Source organism: Fukomys damarensis, unplaced genomic scaffold, assembly GCF_012274545.1.
Source record: "Fukomys damarensis isolate Sample0158 unplaced genomic scaffold, DMR_v1.0_HiC HiC_scaffold_12, whole genome shotgun sequence".
Lineage (NCBI taxonomy): Eukaryota > Metazoa > Chordata > Mammalia > Rodentia > Bathyergidae > Fukomys > Fukomys damarensis.
In genome coordinates, this window is record NW_022900924.1 from 23,394,946 (window position 1) to 23,412,383 (window position 17,438).

The 17,438-nt window shown below is 47.2% G+C and overlaps 1 protein-coding gene across 5 annotated transcripts in view; it reads right to left on the reverse strand.

Annotated features, from left to right (window-relative positions):
• Positions 1–17,438, reverse strand: part of Golga3 (golgin A3) — a 40,694-nt gene that overhangs the window by 12,902 nt on the left and 10,354 nt on the right. For all 5 annotated transcript variants that reach the window (XM_033762495.1, XM_010604238.3, XM_010604236.3 and 2 more), the window contains 9 exons: positions 14,775–14,887; positions 11,702–12,351; positions 11,052–11,163; positions 10,539–10,845; positions 7,307–7,509; positions 5,295–5,432; positions 3,493–3,654; positions 2,533–2,901; positions 413–490 (listed from right to left, as the gene is read on the reverse strand). In XM_033762495.1, coding sequence (XP_033618386.1) covers positions 413–490; positions 2,533–2,901; positions 3,493–3,654; positions 5,295–5,432; positions 7,307–7,509; positions 10,539–10,845; positions 11,052–11,163; positions 11,702–12,351; positions 14,775–14,887 — 2,132 coding nt within the window. The remainder of the gene's footprint in view (positions 1–412; positions 491–2,532; positions 2,902–3,492; positions 3,655–5,294; positions 5,433–7,306; positions 7,510–10,538; positions 10,846–11,051; positions 11,164–11,701; positions 12,352–14,774; positions 14,888–17,438) is intronic.

Here is a 17,438-nt window from a genome sequence, read left to right on the forward strand (position 1 = left end):
GCACTCGGCACTCGGGAAGCTGAGGCAGAAGGATCGCTGTGAGTTCGAGACCAGCCTGGGCTACACAGTGAGTTCCAGATCAGTCTCAACTACATACATAGTGAGACTCTGTCTCAAACCGCCCCGCACAAAAAAAAAACCAAAGATACTTCACATGACAGGCAACAACCTGTACACAATGTTCAACACACATGGTTCTCTGAAGTAACAGCAATCGGGTGTTGTGACAAACACCACAGTGACAAGTGCCTTGCATGGCACACAGTGGGGCATGCTGACCTCACAGACTACGACAGGACATATGGAGGACCTGTATCTTTCCATCCTCCTGATTGATTTCACTCTATCGAAGTCAGCAGGCCACACAAGCCTGCATCTGACATGTGTTTCACTCCAAAAAACCACATCCTACCTTCTGCTGAAGGAATTGCTCCTTCACCTTCTGTGTCTGCTTTCTCATGGAGGCTGCCTCCTGCTGCAGGTGCTCCACCTACGGGACAGGTTTGCACACGGGTGGCCTCAGGGGTCTAGACCTATGCTCTAGCAGCACAAAGAGTAAACCCCACACAGGCCGATAGCCCAGGTGCTCAGGCAGGACACGACCCCACACCTTTTCCTCACCCCACAACAGCACCAAGCTGGGGGAGTGAGGAGAGGTGAGGTGGGAGTGTTCTAGACCAGGTCCATAGCCCTCCCTGGAATGGCCAGTGGGCCATCCATCTGCTGCAGCTTCTCTGGTCAGGTCCTGTGGCACAAAAGCAGCCACAAACATTATGTAGAGGTACAGCAAGGCTGAGCTCCAGGGAACCTCTACATGCAGGGCCCCTAGGCCATGCAGCCTTCCACCTAAAGGGTCAGAGAGCTCACCAAGCTGCACCCAAACACATGGAGATGCTTTTGAAGAAGCCAAATGACACCATGAGGGCCCTCATGGCACAGAGCAACAAAGGCACAGGTCCACATCAAATGACATTTGTATGACGATGTGACAGCCTCCTGAAGCCATCACAGTGAAACCTTGTTCACCATGTAGCAGATGGTCTGGGTCAGCACACCTGCCTGGGTCACTGTCCTGAAGATGCAGTCAGCGTACCTGAATGGGTCACTGACCTGGGGGTGCAGGTCACTGTGCCCATCTGGGTCACTGTCCTAGGAGTGTAAAGGTCACTGTGCTCATCTTGTTCATTGTCCTGGGGGTACAGGGGTCAGGATGCCCACCTGAGTCACTGTATTGAAGGTTTGAGGGTCAGTGTACATGCCTGGGTCACCATCCTGGGGGTGCAGAGTCAGCACGCCCATCTGGATCACCATCCAAGGGGTATAGGGTAAGTATGCGTGCATCTGGGTCATTGTCCTGGGAGTATGCGGTCAGCATGCCCATCTGGCATAGGCACATCGATCTCAGTTAGGGAAGAGCCTGTTTCTGTTTGAATCCTCCTTTAAGACTACAATATGTTTCACACAAGCATGTAATCACTTGAGGAATGAACCATTTTTCCCTGCAACATGAAGGTGGCTCTAAGCTTCTCCATCAGGAACTGTTCATGGAGGACCAAGGTACCAGTTATTCCAGTCACATCATTTATCCCCTGTAAGCATCCTTGTCACTTGCCCCTGACCCAGTGCAGTTCCACAAAAAGGGCAAAAGAAACAGACCCAGACCAAAGGCAGCCCTATAGACAGGAGGTCTCAGTGATGCCCAAAGACAAGCACGCATGCCAGTGAGAGCCATGGGGCCTGATGCCTGGGTAGGCTGGTGGCTGGGGCACAGCTCTATTTCATTAGGCTCTCTGGTTCTCAGGTCAGAAGACTTCAGAATTGGGAAGACAGTAGCTCAGGGTGACAGCAACACCACCCTGCTACCTTCCATCTTTTTAGGAAAAGCATCATAACTCAAGGGCACCTACAAGCAACTTAAGTAACAATGCAGGTAAAATCCTGATATGATCAATACTGTCTAATGCTAGCTGACCAAGCTACCAATCAATAGAGAACCCTGATGACCTTTCTAAATGAACACTGCAACAGTGTTGTGGAGGGGGATAACCCTGTGGAGGGGGATATAAGGACTGAGCCATTCCGTAATGTTAATTTTACCTCCTGCACATCCATCTTCACTCTGTCCAGATTTTAAAAATACACTTGTAGTAGCTGACTGGTTCGTGCCAGGTATGACTTGCTGCCAGGCTGTGGTCTCAGTACTGGGATCCCAGGGTGGCTAACAGGTCCTGCCTGCCCCTCCATGTATCCTATCTCACATCAGGAAAATAAGTTTCTTATAGCTCCTTCCTAGGCTCAGGTCCATATCCTCAGCAAAGAGAGGCTGGTATTTCTTGGCAGATGACTTTTCAAAGCCCCAAACCAAACTCAGGTTCCCACTTCTGTTTTTGACTCATCCAGAAGCCTAGATGGAGCTGGGGCAGAGCATGAGCCCCTGGGACCCCTGCCCTACAAAATTCTCCCTTGTTACCCATGTTCAAAAAAGAATGCATCCATGGGAGGATGATCACAACATGGTGGTGGGCTGGTTACCTGGCTGGACTTGACAGCCAACTCTTGTCTCAGCTGCTCTAAAAGTCCTGATGTCTCCTCAGTACCTTCTTCCAAGCGCCTTGCTCCCCTATCAAGCTCTTCCTTGCCACTTCTGGCTGCCTGCAGAGCCACCTCCAAGACAATCTTCTCATTCTGCAGGAAGTGGACCACGTCCTCCCTGGCAGCAGCCTCTCCCTGCAGCTCATCCAGCCGTGCCTGCAGCTCATCGTAGCGGGTGTGCAGGTTGTCTAGGGACTGTTCCCGAGCCTGCAGGACCTCCTGCGCCAAGGTGAGCTGTTTTGCCAGGCCCAGGTGCTCCTGCTGCAGTGCCACGAGCTGCTGGTCTCGCTGCTGCAGAGTCAGCTTCACCTGCAAACAGGAGTGAGTTCACCCTGATGTCCTCGCCCCTGCACTGACAACACATTTTCCCCCATTCAGGATCTAAGTAACTTTGATGGACTCTCTGGAGGGTCTTTTTAAAGCCAAATTCTAAGCCAGGAATGGTGCTGCATGCCTATAATCCCAGCACTTGGGAAGCTGAGGCAAGTGGACTGCCACAAGTTCGAGGCCAGCCTGGGATACATAGTGTATTCAAGGTTCAGCCTGAACTACATAGTGAAACTGTCTCAAAACAAAAGCAAGGGCTGGGGAGGTGGTGCCGTGAGCCCAAGGTCCTGAGTTCAATCCCCCATACTACAAAAAAAAAAAAAAAAAAAAAAAAAAAAAGCAAACTTCTGAGGCAGAGCATGAACAGAGGTAACCTGGCATTCACAGTCTGGTGGTAACCCTTCACACATATTCAACAGACAACCCAACACAACCCACACTGCCTATGCGGCTTCACAGGAGAGGTCACTACACAGGCTGGCTGTAGTCAGTCCTGGCTGTGTGCACTCTGGTCTGAGCCCATGGCCACAGGGCCTGTGTGTGCCTGAATCCAGGGCTGCGGCAGGTACTTGCCTGTTCTAACTGCTGCTCCAGGGCCACTGCTGAGTCTGCCACCTTCTGTAGCTGCTCCCGTTCGCTCTCAAACTCTTCCAGCCTCCTCTGAAGATCCTCCTCCACCATTGTCTTTGCCTCCCGAATCTGCACAAAGGCTGCTTCCTGATCCAACATGTCAGCCTGGGCCCAGGAAACAGTATTTTTTTAAAAATCAGGGCAAACAGCAGCCTAGGGTTAGAGAAACCTGCTGCACTGAAAGGTGCCTCGTTCACGTCTCTATCCTGTGTACAAGCTGCTCAGTGAGGGGCTCATCTGCTCACTTGCCACAGGGAGACTAGTAGCATGGGCATGAACCAAGGGAGGGGCAGGCAAACACCAGTGTTAATAAAGGAGATCTGCCTGGCACAGTAATGCAGACTTGCAGTCCCGGCAACTTGGAAGGCTGAGGCAGGAAAATCACTAAGGCCCCAAGATTGAGACCGGCTTGGGCAACAGCTAGACCCAGACTCAGGAAAAAAGAACTGGGATCAATGGATGGATGAACTTTCTTGGTATTTCTTGTGGGAGAACAGTGGGCAGCATATTCTGTCTTTTGGAATATAGTACATGAAATTTACTCTTTGACAAGATTGACACTCTGTATCACTTAGTAAAGCAAAGTAAGAGACAGGGACCACAGGATATGGCACTCATTACATTCTGACTCTGCGAATGAGACCTGGCATCTTGGCACATTTCCTAGGGAAAAAGATTGGGCCAGGGATTTAGCTCAGTGGCACCATGCCTACCTCAAAAGCAAGCACAAGATCCTGAGTTTGATTCCCAGTACCAAAAAAAAAAAAAAAAAATAAGACACAAGTTTTTAACCCAACAAAAAAAAAAAAAAAAAAAAAAAAAAAAAAAAAAAAAAAAAATCTCAAAATGTTTTTGGTCTTTTTAACTGAACCCTTTGCCACTATATGATGATGATTTTCTTCCATCATCCAAGCCAAACAGCCAAGTGATCCACACAGAAAAAGAGGCAGGTGCATAGTAGTAAGATGAGAAACCAGAAAAGTATGAGGAAAGTGGACTTTCTGTGTGACTTTTTACAAAAGATCAGGAACAAACTTGCCCAGCAGCACTGTCAGCACAACATGAGAGTGCTACACATATGTTACACACTGTTTCTTCTTTACATTTTCTAAAAAGGACATTAAACAGGTTTTATTATCTGTTCTACAAAAGAAGAAACTAGGATCTGAGTGATTAAGAAATCTCACAGGTTCTCAGAGGTACAAAAAGCAAGCAGGAGGGCTGGTAATTTAGCTCCGTGGTATGGCCTACAAGGTCCTGAGTTCAATCCCCAGTAAGGGGTTGGGGGTAGAGGGAAGGGCAGGTTTCTGGTCCAGGTCAAAGCTACTGCATTTCCTATCATGTGAAGATGACTGTGCAAACAGCAGCAGTAATAATAAAAACCTCATATGGTGTGGGAGGACTAACCAGCAATGCAGGTGATATGCTTGGAATGAACACAAAAGCCTACACTAAGAAACACATCATCCAACACACACACACAGCAAGACCACCCCACCATCCACTCTTCCCAGCCTGGGCCCCAAGGTGACACTGACCAGTAGGTCCAATGCAGGGTGGGGCCCTTAAGCCTAAGCAGCTTTTTAAAACATACATGTTTACATATATGCATATATAAGATGTATGAATGCTTATGTTTACGTGTACATATTATGCTTATGACCAAGTACAGTATGTTTTCTCACACTTGCTAGTGAGACCAAAGGCAAACAGAAACTGGCACCTACCATAGCCACAGTCCTCACCTCAATGCTCTGGAGTTGCACAGCTATGCGCTCCTTCTCCTTGATGGACCTGTGCTGAGTCTCTGTCAGCTGCTGGGACAGGGACACATTCTCAAGCTTCAGGTGCTCCAGAAGGCCGGCCTGTGTCATCTGTCCAACCTTCAAAGAAAGATATGAGGGTAGAAAGCCGCTCAACTTCAGATATCAAGTCCCAAGGGTTCACCAACAGTACCAGCTTCCCCTCTCGATGGCCTGTGCAGCAGAGCCTGGCCCCACCCCAGGACTCATCCACATAGGCTGCTCTCTCCAGTCTAAGGCAGGTGGTTCCTACATGCCTAAGAGGCAAGACAGCCACTCAGATGTCAGTCCTCACCCTAATTTGCAGTCTGGGCCAGCCCTACCCACAAGGTCCCATCAAGCATGCATCTCTGAGCCTCATGTGAGGAGCTATCTGAACAGACAGAGTGCAGCCAAGCCACAGAGGGCCCGCAGTCCCAGCCTACCTCAGCTGACTACCTCCCCATGAAAAGGAGCCTAGGGCCAGTTCCCCAAGGGGTGAGGAGTAACAGAGAGAAGCAAGGATTGACAGGTCTGTGGCTGGACTGTCCCCTCCTTGCCGCTAGTCCTAGTGGGTATCTGGACTGAGAGGGTGTAAGGTATAATAGTGGGAGCAGCTCTGAGCTGAAAAGAAGCTGCTGGGGGAAGGAAGGGTGGAACTGGCTGGGCAGTGCTAAGACAGAGAAGGATGATAGTCTGCTCTACATGTTTCACCCTGTGAATAGCTGGAAACCAAGGGAGAAGTTTAAGGGCAAAGCAGCAAAAAACCCCTAATTCCACAGCAGTGAACCTAGACACCAAAAGCAAGCAAGAAGGTTCTCAAAGTGCTTCCTTTGGTTCCCCCTTTATTTCAGTCTTCCAAATTGCATTTCTGACTTATTGCTTACTTCTTTAAAATACTTCACCCTGATATAAATGCACTGCAGCTTGTGGTATAATAATTTGTATAATGATGGATGTTCAAGTACACTGAAGAATATGAAATACTTTTCTGTATGGCCCTTTGTCTTAAAAAAATGTAATATAAATTTAAGAACACTTCTGTTTTGCATTTGTAAACTCTAGATAAAAAAAGGAACATTGGTAGAGATGGTATTTTATATACTCTACTTGAAAAATAAAATTTCAATAAATCTATACTACTTTATCTGGGGAGGGCCAGGGCTTTAGCTCAGTGGCACCATGCTTGCCTTGCAAGCACAAGGTCCTGAGTTCAATCCCCAGGACCCACCCCCAAATTTTTTATCTAGGGTCAAAAAAGCCCAGTTAAATTTTCGATGGTTGACCAAAAGTACTCTTCAGCTCCTTCACTCCAAGCAGTCTAGGCACTGAGCTTCACAGCAAAGTGCATTCCAGCAGCTTCCTGTTCCTCCCTTGCATCTCCAAAGCATGCTACCTGACAATGCCAGTCGAATGTTGATGTGCACACACATAAGGGACACACAGAATGACACATGTTCCCACATAAGCAAAACCAAAGGCTGGTGTGGCCTGTATCCAGTAACAAAACAAAGAAAATGTCCTCTACGGGACATAGAAATATAGAGTTCATGTAGGAATAACTTGGTGATTGTATATTCTTCAGTTCAAGCAGCCACAGCCAGAAAGGGAACACCTGTGTGCCTGATGGAGACTGTCACCGGGGAGGGACATAGAGCAAGGAGGTCAGGTGGGGGACCCCTGAAACCCAGCAGATACAGATTTGAGGAAATAGTTATCCTTTGAAAGAGGGCTGGAGCTGAGTAGCAGAGCCTGGGGCATCCCAGAGCAGGCATTTCAGAATGAAAGACTCAGGTGGGAGCCAGAAGGCTCTGGTCAGAAGGTCATGCAGAGGAGAACCCTTCACAGGAGGGGTACAGAGCACACTCATGGATAGCAGACTTCATTGGAATCATTCTTTTAGTTTAGATAAAAGCATGGTTCCCCACGGTATAGGGTACAAGTCTATCATGCTGAAGGAAGTCCATAGGCCATACCTGGATGTGGGCCACCTCACCCTGCAGCCTGACCCGGGCCTCCTGGGCCAGGACAAGCTGTTCCTGGTACCACTGCCGGGCATGCTGCAGAGATGCAATCTCAGTCTGCGATGCCTGCAGCTTGCTGGTCAGTGTTGTGCGCTCCAGTTGCACTTGCTGGAGCTGGTTCTGCAGGGCTGCCATCTGCTGTCGGAGGTCATGCACTGAAAGGGAACAAGCACGGCCCACTTAGGCCTACCAGCAGCATAGGAGAGCACGAAGCTCTTTGGATATCTGACAAAAAGTTGGCCCTACAGAGAGTAGGGACAGTCAACCTGGCCACCTCAGTAGCTGTGCTCTACAAAGTTGCCACTGCATTGTGGACATAGACCACTGCTCCTGGGGAGACAGAGGACTGGGCTCAGCGAGCTTTCAGTCACATATTCATCAAGCCACATGTTTAAAGACACCTTAATACCTGTTTTTTTCCCTCAATACTGAGTTCATTGCCAGTAGTTATGAGTCAGCCATGGCTGCTGAGCAAAGTTCCCCTAACCAACACATCTCCACAAACAGCTCACAGCCCCTCACACTGAGCATACCAGTGTTTTGGGGCATTTTAAGCAGAAAAACCACACTGAAAAGGAATAGTGTGGCCCTGAAAAGACTACAGCAAGGACCAAGTTCATATCCTGAGTGGAGGGAGATTCTTGGGTCAGAGAAGACCTGAGGCAAACAAGAGGGCAGCACACTACTGCAGCCAGGTGCAGATGCATTGGCAACTCAAGCTTTTGTCACTCTGCACATCTCCATTAAAGGCCATGAAGTGCTATGAGTTACAAATAAATTTAAGCAAGTAGGCAAATTCATTTATGAAATTTCAAGTACCGAGAATCAACTGTCCACAAAATTGCCACGGACACCTTGGCACTGGTCTTTGAACCACCTAGCCATGTTTATCAGCCACCAACAAATGCAGCAACAGAGTCCTGGGCTGGCTGACCACAAACTCTTGTTGGTCTGCATGTGTGGTGAATTCTCAACGTCAGCAAGGGTGGGGCAGGAGGAGCACAAGGAGCCAGGAAGGTACTGATAGCCCAAATCACAGAACAAAATAGCCAGCAATTTTTATACTTAAATTATATCCCAAACTAAACATTTATGGTTCTGAAGATATTTTTCAAAACTTGTATTTATTTTTTAAAAATTATTTTGGTACTGGGGATCAAACTGAGGACCTTGCACTTACAAGGCAGGCAGCGGCACCACTGAGCTAAATCACTGGCCTTGTTTTGTTTATTTTATTGTGTCCCACCCCCACACACACCTGCCCCAACCAGGGATCAAACTCAGGACCTTGCACTTGCAAGGCAGGCATGGAGCCACTGAGCTACATCCCAGACCATTTTATTGGTTTTTTTGAGACAGTCTCATTATGTGGTTCAGGTTGGCTTTGAACTCAGAGAGATCCTCTTGCCTCAGCCTTCTGAATGATGGGATTACAGGTGTAAGACACCATCCTTGGCTCTGAAACTCTTTTTTTTTGTACTGGGGATTGAACTCAACACCTGGAGCTTGCAAGGAGGGCAGTGGCACAACTGAGCTAAATCCTTAGTCCTATGTAGTTATTTTTGAGACAAGATTTTACTCTGTAGTTCATGCTGGCCTCCAACTCACTATGTAGCCCAGGATGACCTTGAACTTGTGGTAACCCTCCTGCCTCAGCCTCCCAAGTGCTAGGACTACAGGTATGCACTACCATGCCTGCCAAAACTTTTACATAAAAGCCAAATAAGACAGTTTGATAGGGCCTGGGACCCATTATCTGAAGAGCTTGAGAGCAGGGTAGCCAGATCTTAGAATGGCAACAAAAGTATCCCATGTGGCTCTGCCCTGAGCCCTGCAGCTCAGCATAGGTTCCTGGCACTGAGCCATGGGCTATGCCTGTCCAACACACCCAAGCTTTTGACAGTTCTGCTGCCCAAAGAGCACTGGGTAGTGAGGTAATCCCCAAGTACAAAACTATCTTGGTGTTCAGAAATTTTTGGATCCTATCTTTCTTATAGGATTGGGCATCATACAATGCTCAAAGACTGAAAAGTTTTTGGTTTTTTTTGGTACCAGGGATTGAACTCAGGACCTTGCTCTTGCAAGGCAAGCAAGAGGCACCACTGAGCTAAATTCCCAGCCCTAAAGACTGAAAAGTTAACAGCAATCAAGACAGTACTTTGCTGCACAGTGGATTCTTTGTCTCTTCTGAGTGTTAGAACTCAGCCTCTGAGACAGCCGCTCACCTTTCTCCTTGGGGTGATCAGCCCTGCAGCCTTGTCCACAGCCTCACAGGTGTTCATATATCTCTAGACACTACTATCCATTCCCTCAGGCTCTGGTCTTCAGTCTTCCTTCCCACTTTGCTCTTTCCCCCTCTGCTCAAATGTGCTCTGGGCATAGACCAGAGTCTTCTTGGTCTTAGGAATGCCTGCGGTTTTGGGATTAGCTCAGGTGGGGATGAGAGCAAGAGTTGATGTGATTCTGTTTTCTCTGGGTTATTCTACAGGAGCCAGCCTGGCCAAAATCAGAGCTTAACACTGGGAGGAGGTCACTAATCCACAACCTAGGTGTCTTTTTTTTTTTTGTATTGGGAGAGGGTGTTTTTGAGACAGGGTCTTCCTATGTAGTTCAGATTGGCCATGAACAATGTAGACCAGGATGGTCTCAAACTTGAGGTGTTTCTTATGTCCCATCATGCCTGGCTCTAGGTGTTATTTTTGAATATTTATAAACTGAATGTGAAATAAGCAGGAATAAATGTAGACGTGGCAGCCACCACTCTCCTCCTCTCAAAACACTCCTCTAACCCTCTACTCCTCTCAAAACACTGGATTTTTGAGACAGCGTGAGTGGAAATGATTATTCCTGATGGTCAAGGGTCCAAAGCCAATTCCTTCCTTCTTTTCTTTTTTGTTTCAGGCTGGCCCTGAACTCACTATGTAGCCCAGGCTGGCCTCGAAATCAGAGAGATCTTCCTGCCTCAGCCTCCTGAGTGCTCAGATTACAGGCAAAGTCAATTTCTGAAACCTATTCCCCTGGATGTTCATGCAAAAATGTACAGAATCACGTGAGTTCAACCAAAGCTGTAGTCATTTTAGCAAGTAGACATTTAGTGTCAATGATGAGCTAATGCCACCTGCAGCTGAGTACACTGGGGGGCTGGGTGCCAGGGTTAGCAGCAGCAGCTTGAGCCCAGCCTCACCTGTGTTGTCCTTGCTGAGGATGCTTTTCTGCATGTCCTCAACTTTGGCCATAAGTCGCTGGTACTGTTCCTCTGCCATCTGTAGGTCATTATTCGAGGATGCCAGGCTGGCATTCTTGGCTTCCAGCATGCTCTGCAGGTCAGTCATGGCCTGCTCTAGGTCCCAGCAGGACTGCTTCAGAGTGTCCACCTCAGAGCTGAGGGAGTCCTGCTTCTGCTGGCTGCTGTGGCTTCGCTCCATCTGGGCCTGCAGCCTGGTGCGTAAGGCAGCCAGCTGGGCCTGCAACTCTGCCTTTTCCTGAAGTGCCTGGAAATGTCAAGCAAACACACACTTCCAGAAAAATGAGTCACTTCTGTCCAGTGTTAACAAGACTGCCAACACAGGGAGACAAATGTGAGTCACAGGAGGTGGGGCCAGTGAAGATGCAGCTCACACTTGCAAAACTGTATCCAGTGAGGAACCACATATTCTTTTCAAAGACTGGACATATCAAACACTCAGACATCCCTTACCTGACTGGCCTCTGCTGATAAAGCCTCCAGCTGTCCTTCTAGTCTCATTTTTTCTTTAAGAACCTGCAACATTTCATCCTGTCCTTCAGCAAGGGAGCTCTCCATGGACACACTGAGGACAGAGGCACAAGGTGAAGTGATGGGATCATGCCAATGATCCTTCTTTTTACACTTCACTGTTTCCCAATCCCACAATCACTGTTGCTCTCCCCCAAATTTTTAAAAATAAGTAAGTAGCCAGGGATTTAGCTCAGTGGTTCTGCCACCTGCCTCACAAGCGCAAGGACCCAAGTTTGATCCCTGGTACCAAAAAATAAATAAATAAAAAATAATTAAATAAAATAAGCAGACTTCAGTAGTGAGAGGAGCTTAGATGGGGCAGCCTCCCATAGCAGGCCTTTCCAGCAACTGCCAATGGAGCAGGCTCTGGAAGTATGAACCTCGTGAACATATGGTAGACACAGAGACAGGGCTATAAACACTGGAAGACAGCCAATATCTCAAGCAGTTGCTGATTAGATCTGATTCTACTTTCAAAGCACAGAGCTGTAAGTGAAATGCTTGCGTGAACACTACAGGAGGTGTTAAAAAAGGAGCGCTGTGCCTGGCAGTGGTCTGAGAGCAGAGCAGGAGGCTGAGCCACTGCCCACCTGCTGCAGATACTGTCTCTGCGGCTCCGCACCTCCCCGTTGACTTCCTGCCCCTGGTCTTGGTGCTCAGCTGCTGAGGCCTGGAGGATATCCTTAATTGAAGGAAACTGGCCCAGGGCCTCCGTGGCAATCTCTTGGCCATTAACCATGTAGGCAGCTCCCTGTGTGACCACCATGTTCCCCAGGACACTGCAGGTCCCTCGGGTGGAGAGGCTGCTGTGTGAGGAGCTGTCACTTTCGTTTCCATCGGCCTCTGACACACCATCCCCAGTCAGCAAGGTGTTCTCAAGATGGCCATCAGTCTCAGGGGACAGGCTAACCTCAGACACTACTGAGGTGCTGCCCCTGCTTTGCCTCAGGGAGCTTCCAATAGAGTCAGCAGCAGAAGCAACGCCACTGGAACCACTTCCATCTTCAGTTCTATAATCAGCCAGAGACCGGATTTTGCTTGATCTGGAACTCCTTTTATCCTTGGCATGTGTCAGCAGCCCTAGGCTGCCCACCTTGGGCCCGCGAGGGACACTAGTGCGCAAAAAGGAGTACTCTTTTGTCATAGCTACAGTACTGGCCCTTGGCAAGTTTTCTGGGTGCAACATGAGCTCAGGATCAAGAGTGCTAAAGAGTCTCATTTTTGTTGAAGGTTGGCTGGACTGAGAAGAAAAAAAAAATATGTTAAAATCTGCAAGCAGCATTCTAGAATTGTCAACCACAGAGCCTGCACAACTGACATCCCTTGGCATGATGAACAGCCTTCCAGTTGCCTGGCAGGCACCCAGGCCCATTAATCCTCAGACTCTTGCACTCTAGCTGGGCCTTGCAGCCACCCTGGCCTGAAGCACAGCTCTAAGTAGTGGCTTTATTTAATACACTGTAACATCAGGCCCAGAAAAGTCCCTCCCTACCACACTTCCTTCAATGGACTTTCCTGGCTCTTCACCTATGCTTCCTTATTCAGGTACTTTTTCAATTAAAAACAAAACAAAACAAAAAACCTTTACCTATAACTACTTTAAACCTAAAAAGTACTCAGGTGTTAAGGATTGTTTCTTTACCTAGAGTCTAAGCCCCTTTAAATTGCCATTTTAATTTAATTTTCAGATATTTTTATCATTTTTGTTGTTATTATAAATGTTATCTTTCCCCACTCATTTTATGTTTGATCATGGCAATGTAACCACTTACCTTTCATATTTGATCTAATAAACTGACAACTTCTTAAACCCTAATAATTGTTTTCAATTGACTCTTGGAGTTTTTCATTGTATTATCAGCACCTAGGAATAACTATAACATCTCTTCTCTCCGTCAATATTTCTCTCTTACTTTTTACTCTTGCATTACTGTGTCAGTTACAACTTGAAAAGTGGCCTTGCTAGAGATTAGGAGTATGGGAAAGATTCCTTTCCTTTTGTTATGTCAGCACAATTTTCCCTTGTGGAGAAATACTCAAGCCTGTTACTCTACAAAAATCAATGTAATCCCTGGGCTGGGGCACACAGGGAAGGTTAAGAAACCTCATAAATGACATGGGACATAGCTGGAAAACAACAGGAAGGGTGGGAGCAGGTGAAGGGGAGACAGAGCCATCCGGACGTGAACAGAGTCTATTATGGGCAAAATCTATTGTGCCAAGGAAAAATATTTTTATATATACTAAGAAGGAATTTTTTTCCTGGCATACATGCAACTACACAGCCAAGGAACCCATGCACACAGGACAAAGACTCTGCACCCCACACATGGGCCACGGGGCTGACTGAAGCCACTTCACCCTGAGCTTCAGCATGGTGAATGCAGAGAGGAGGACAGAGGACTTCCTGAGAGGATGACCTTTGAGACAGATGCCACCTTCTAGTCTGCTCAACGCTGCTTCTGGCCTTCGCAAAGGGCCTCTTGGGCAGGGACAACTGGTAGTGAACTGTCTGGCCCCTTCCAATCTTTCTGCCCTAGTCCTTAGATGTGGAGTGAGTAATGAGCTGGTCATACAGAACTGACCTGTCAGGAACTAAGGAAGTGCCCTCCTGTTTAAACTATTAGGTATCATTTTTTAGCTTTTATTATTAGATATATGGCTCTTCAAAATTTGGAATTTTACACCGAACTACCGACACATTCCTCAATGAAAGTAGGCACCTCCAAGTAGACCCAGGAACTGCTGCGTTGCCTCTGCCTCATCATTGCCAGATGACAACTCCTAACATGAGTTTCAGTTTTCTCTTCCCAAACATCAATTCTTTCACCTGATAATGCATAAAGTTTGTAGGGAATTTAACACAATACCTAATGCTTAGTACTCATTGGTTCTTTGCCCTCACTATGACTTTCCAGCAGGCCACCGAGAGAGGTTGCCAAGCTCACCCCTGAACAGGTGTGAGGCTCCGTCTATTTGGTCTGGGGACTGCTTCTCTTCTGACCAGCAATGCTATTCCAATATCACTTCCTCCTGGGAGAATAACAGCTATCTCTGATGGAAACCATCTGCATTAAATTCACCCACCAGAAGACTCTTGTGTCAGTTTAATTTTAAATAATTTCATTTGAAAATGTTCAAAAGCATAGAAAAATTAGAACTATGAAAGAAACATTCATGTAATCCCAGCACTCGGGAGGCTGAGGCAGGAGGACTGCTGTGAGTTCGAGACTAGCCTGGGCTACATAGTGAGTTCCAAGTCAGTCTCAACTACATAGTGACCCCCTGTCTCAAAAAACCAAAAAAAAAAAAACCAACCCCCCCACCCCAAAAGAAACATTCATATACCTCTTGCCTGGTCACTTAATTAAAAAATCACTTTAAATATGATCTCTATGAGTTTACACTTGAGTAACACTGATGCTAGCACAGTAAGTGGTCACACTGTTCCAATAATATGGGACAGACGCAAAGCTCCCTGGAAACTTACTCATGAAATAAACAGAAACCTGAGGTGGGGCTCTGTACAGAACAGGAAGGCCTCAGCTTCAGGTGGCAAGTGCAGGCAGACCACATGCTCACAGCCTGCCCTGCAGCCCAGAAGTGGCCCTGCCTGACCACTCTTCTACTTCAGGCATGCCCTGGCCCAGGCGGCAGACTCACCCGTTCCTGCTGGCGCTTCACACGGTATTGCCGGAGTTGCTCCTCTAGGCGCTTCCGGGCCTGGAGTCGGACCTGTTCCTCCTTCTCCAGGGGCAGCGAAGATGCTGTGGAGCCTGAAGGGAGAAACGGCATTAAGAGGCTCATAAACGACCAGGGTACAGAGAACAAACTAGTATTGCACCTACTGATTGGTACTTTTTATTTAATTACCAGTATGCATTTACTACTAAGCAATGCACAACCATCTAGTGTCTGGGTGATTTCCAGACTGGGAGAAAACTGAGCCTGGGCCACAAACTAGAAAAGGATCTACCTTGGAGGAGACACACCTCTAAGTGCTGGGTCTCTGTTCATCTCACAAATACACTATGCGTGACAGTATTTTAGCTGGTGAAATGGGAGGCACGTGGCAAGTACCTTTTAGTGACAAAAAGAACTGAATTTCAAGTTGCTGCTGGGACTATGTGCTCAGTGATCACAGGTCTTACAGCGCAAACCTGGAAGGCCAGCCCCCTCCAGCTCTCATGGAAATGACTCTGCTCTGCCACACAGTCACTCGATGAGTGGAGCCCAGGATAAACATGGTTAGGCTGACTGCACTCAGTAATGCCTGTGGACATCAATGATCACCTCATGATCAGTGGCGACAATGTGGCTGTTGTCTTATGCAGGTACATGTGGAGATAAAATATTTGTTTGTTTGTTTCTTGAGGCAGGGTCTCCCTTTGTAGTTCATGTTGGCCCTGAACTCATTATGTAGCCCAGGTAAGCTGCAAACTCTCAGTGATCCTCCTGCCTCAGCTCCCAAGTGCTGGGATTACAAGTGTGTACCACTGTGCCCAGCTTAGAAATACAATCTGATCCACAGCTTCTCTTTCACTTCTTGCAATCACGAGTCATATTATATATAAGGTTTTATAAAATCAAGAGTTCTCAAACAAGGTAGCAGTACTCAGACATTATCTATGTAAGGAATGAAAACACTGGTATGTGTTCAAGACACACTTCAGAGAAGAGACTCAGCAGGCATCTGTCTATGAGGGATGGGGCTGGCGATGATATCACCTTTCTCACAGGTGAGATTCCAATCCAGAGCTCCTGCTCAAGGATAGGGTAGTGGAAAAACAACATTTTAGCTAAAGACAGAATTTTAAATATTTAAAACCATTGGGCTGGGCATGCAGCTCAGTGGCAGAATGCTTGTCTACCCATGTGTAATGCCCTGGGTCTGACCTCTAGCACCAAAGAAGAAGGAGAGGAAGAAAAAGAAGCAGCAGCAGCAGCAGAAGCAACAACGGGGGGCGGGGGGAGGGTGAGGAGAAGGAAAGAAGGAAGGAGAAGAAAGAAGAAAGGGCAGGGGCAGCCTCAGAAGCAGAAAAAGAAAAGGCACTTGCGAGAAAATATTTAGACCAGACCATTTTATTCTGGGTAATAAAAGGACTGAACAGTGATCACAATGGAATTGCAGCTGCAAATTATCTTTCACTTCCTGCAGTGATGAATCACGTTAAAAGGTTTTGTAAAATCAAGAGTTCTCAAACAAGCTGGCAGTACTCAGACATTTAAGTGGAAAGCCAACTCTTCCAGGGCTGGATTTGTGGACTTATTGTGAACATCAGCAGATGGCCTAGACGTTACCAAAGTGCATATGTGGTACCCTCCCTGGACATGGGTTCTGAGGAAATAAGTGGCACTGTTTTAAATTATCACTAAAATGCAAGCAGTTACCAAGTTTACTAGGAATCTGCCACTGTTGTTTCTCCTCTACAGACTTCACCTCTGGAGGGATCTCAGTACATTTCAAATGCCTGTGTGCAGATGGCTAAGCCATCAAAGTGGCAAATATAGGGGCAATTGCTATCAGGCAAGTGACACAAATCAGCAAAGTGGGCTAGGCTTAAAGTGACTCACACTGAAGATTAACGACCAGTTGCACAGACAGAGCTCAGGGCCAGGTGGCAGCAGAAGCCAACTGTGTGGTGCCTGTCATCCTTCAGAAGGTGTAATCCCCAGAAAGGGGAGCATGTTCCTGGATATGCTGCTATGTGGGCACCTGGCACCAAAGCTCACAGATCATATGAGCAAGAGCCCAGACTTTCATAACATCTCTTGACCTAAGTGTTGGCAACCCATTTTCTTGTTTTTGTTTTGTTTTGTTTTGTGATTCTGGGGATCGAACTCAGGACCTCGCACTTGTGAAGCAGGTGCGGCGCCACTGAGCTAAATTCCCAACCCTGGCAATTCATTTTCAAAAATGTTTAAAAACACAAGGCAGCACTGATAAAATATGGCTGTGAAGAAAAAAGGTAAATAATACAAAAAGGAAAATGGGCCAAATGGAAAGACAATTCACAGAAAAAAATATACAAGTGACCAACAGACAAAAATATGCTCAGATCCTCTGATAACTAAAGTAAAAGTGAGCATCACAACAGAATCTCCAACAGATATGATGGTGTACACCTACAGCCCCAACTACTCAGGAGGCTGAAGCAGGAGGATGGCTTGAGTCCATGAGTTTGAGGCTGGCCTGGGTAAGATAATAAGATTTTTGTCTCAATAACAATCAAAAACCGGGGTGTCAGGCCGGGGATTTAGCTCAGTGGTTCTGCCGCCTACCTCGCAAGTGCAAGGACCCGAGTTCGATCCCCAGTACCGAAAAAA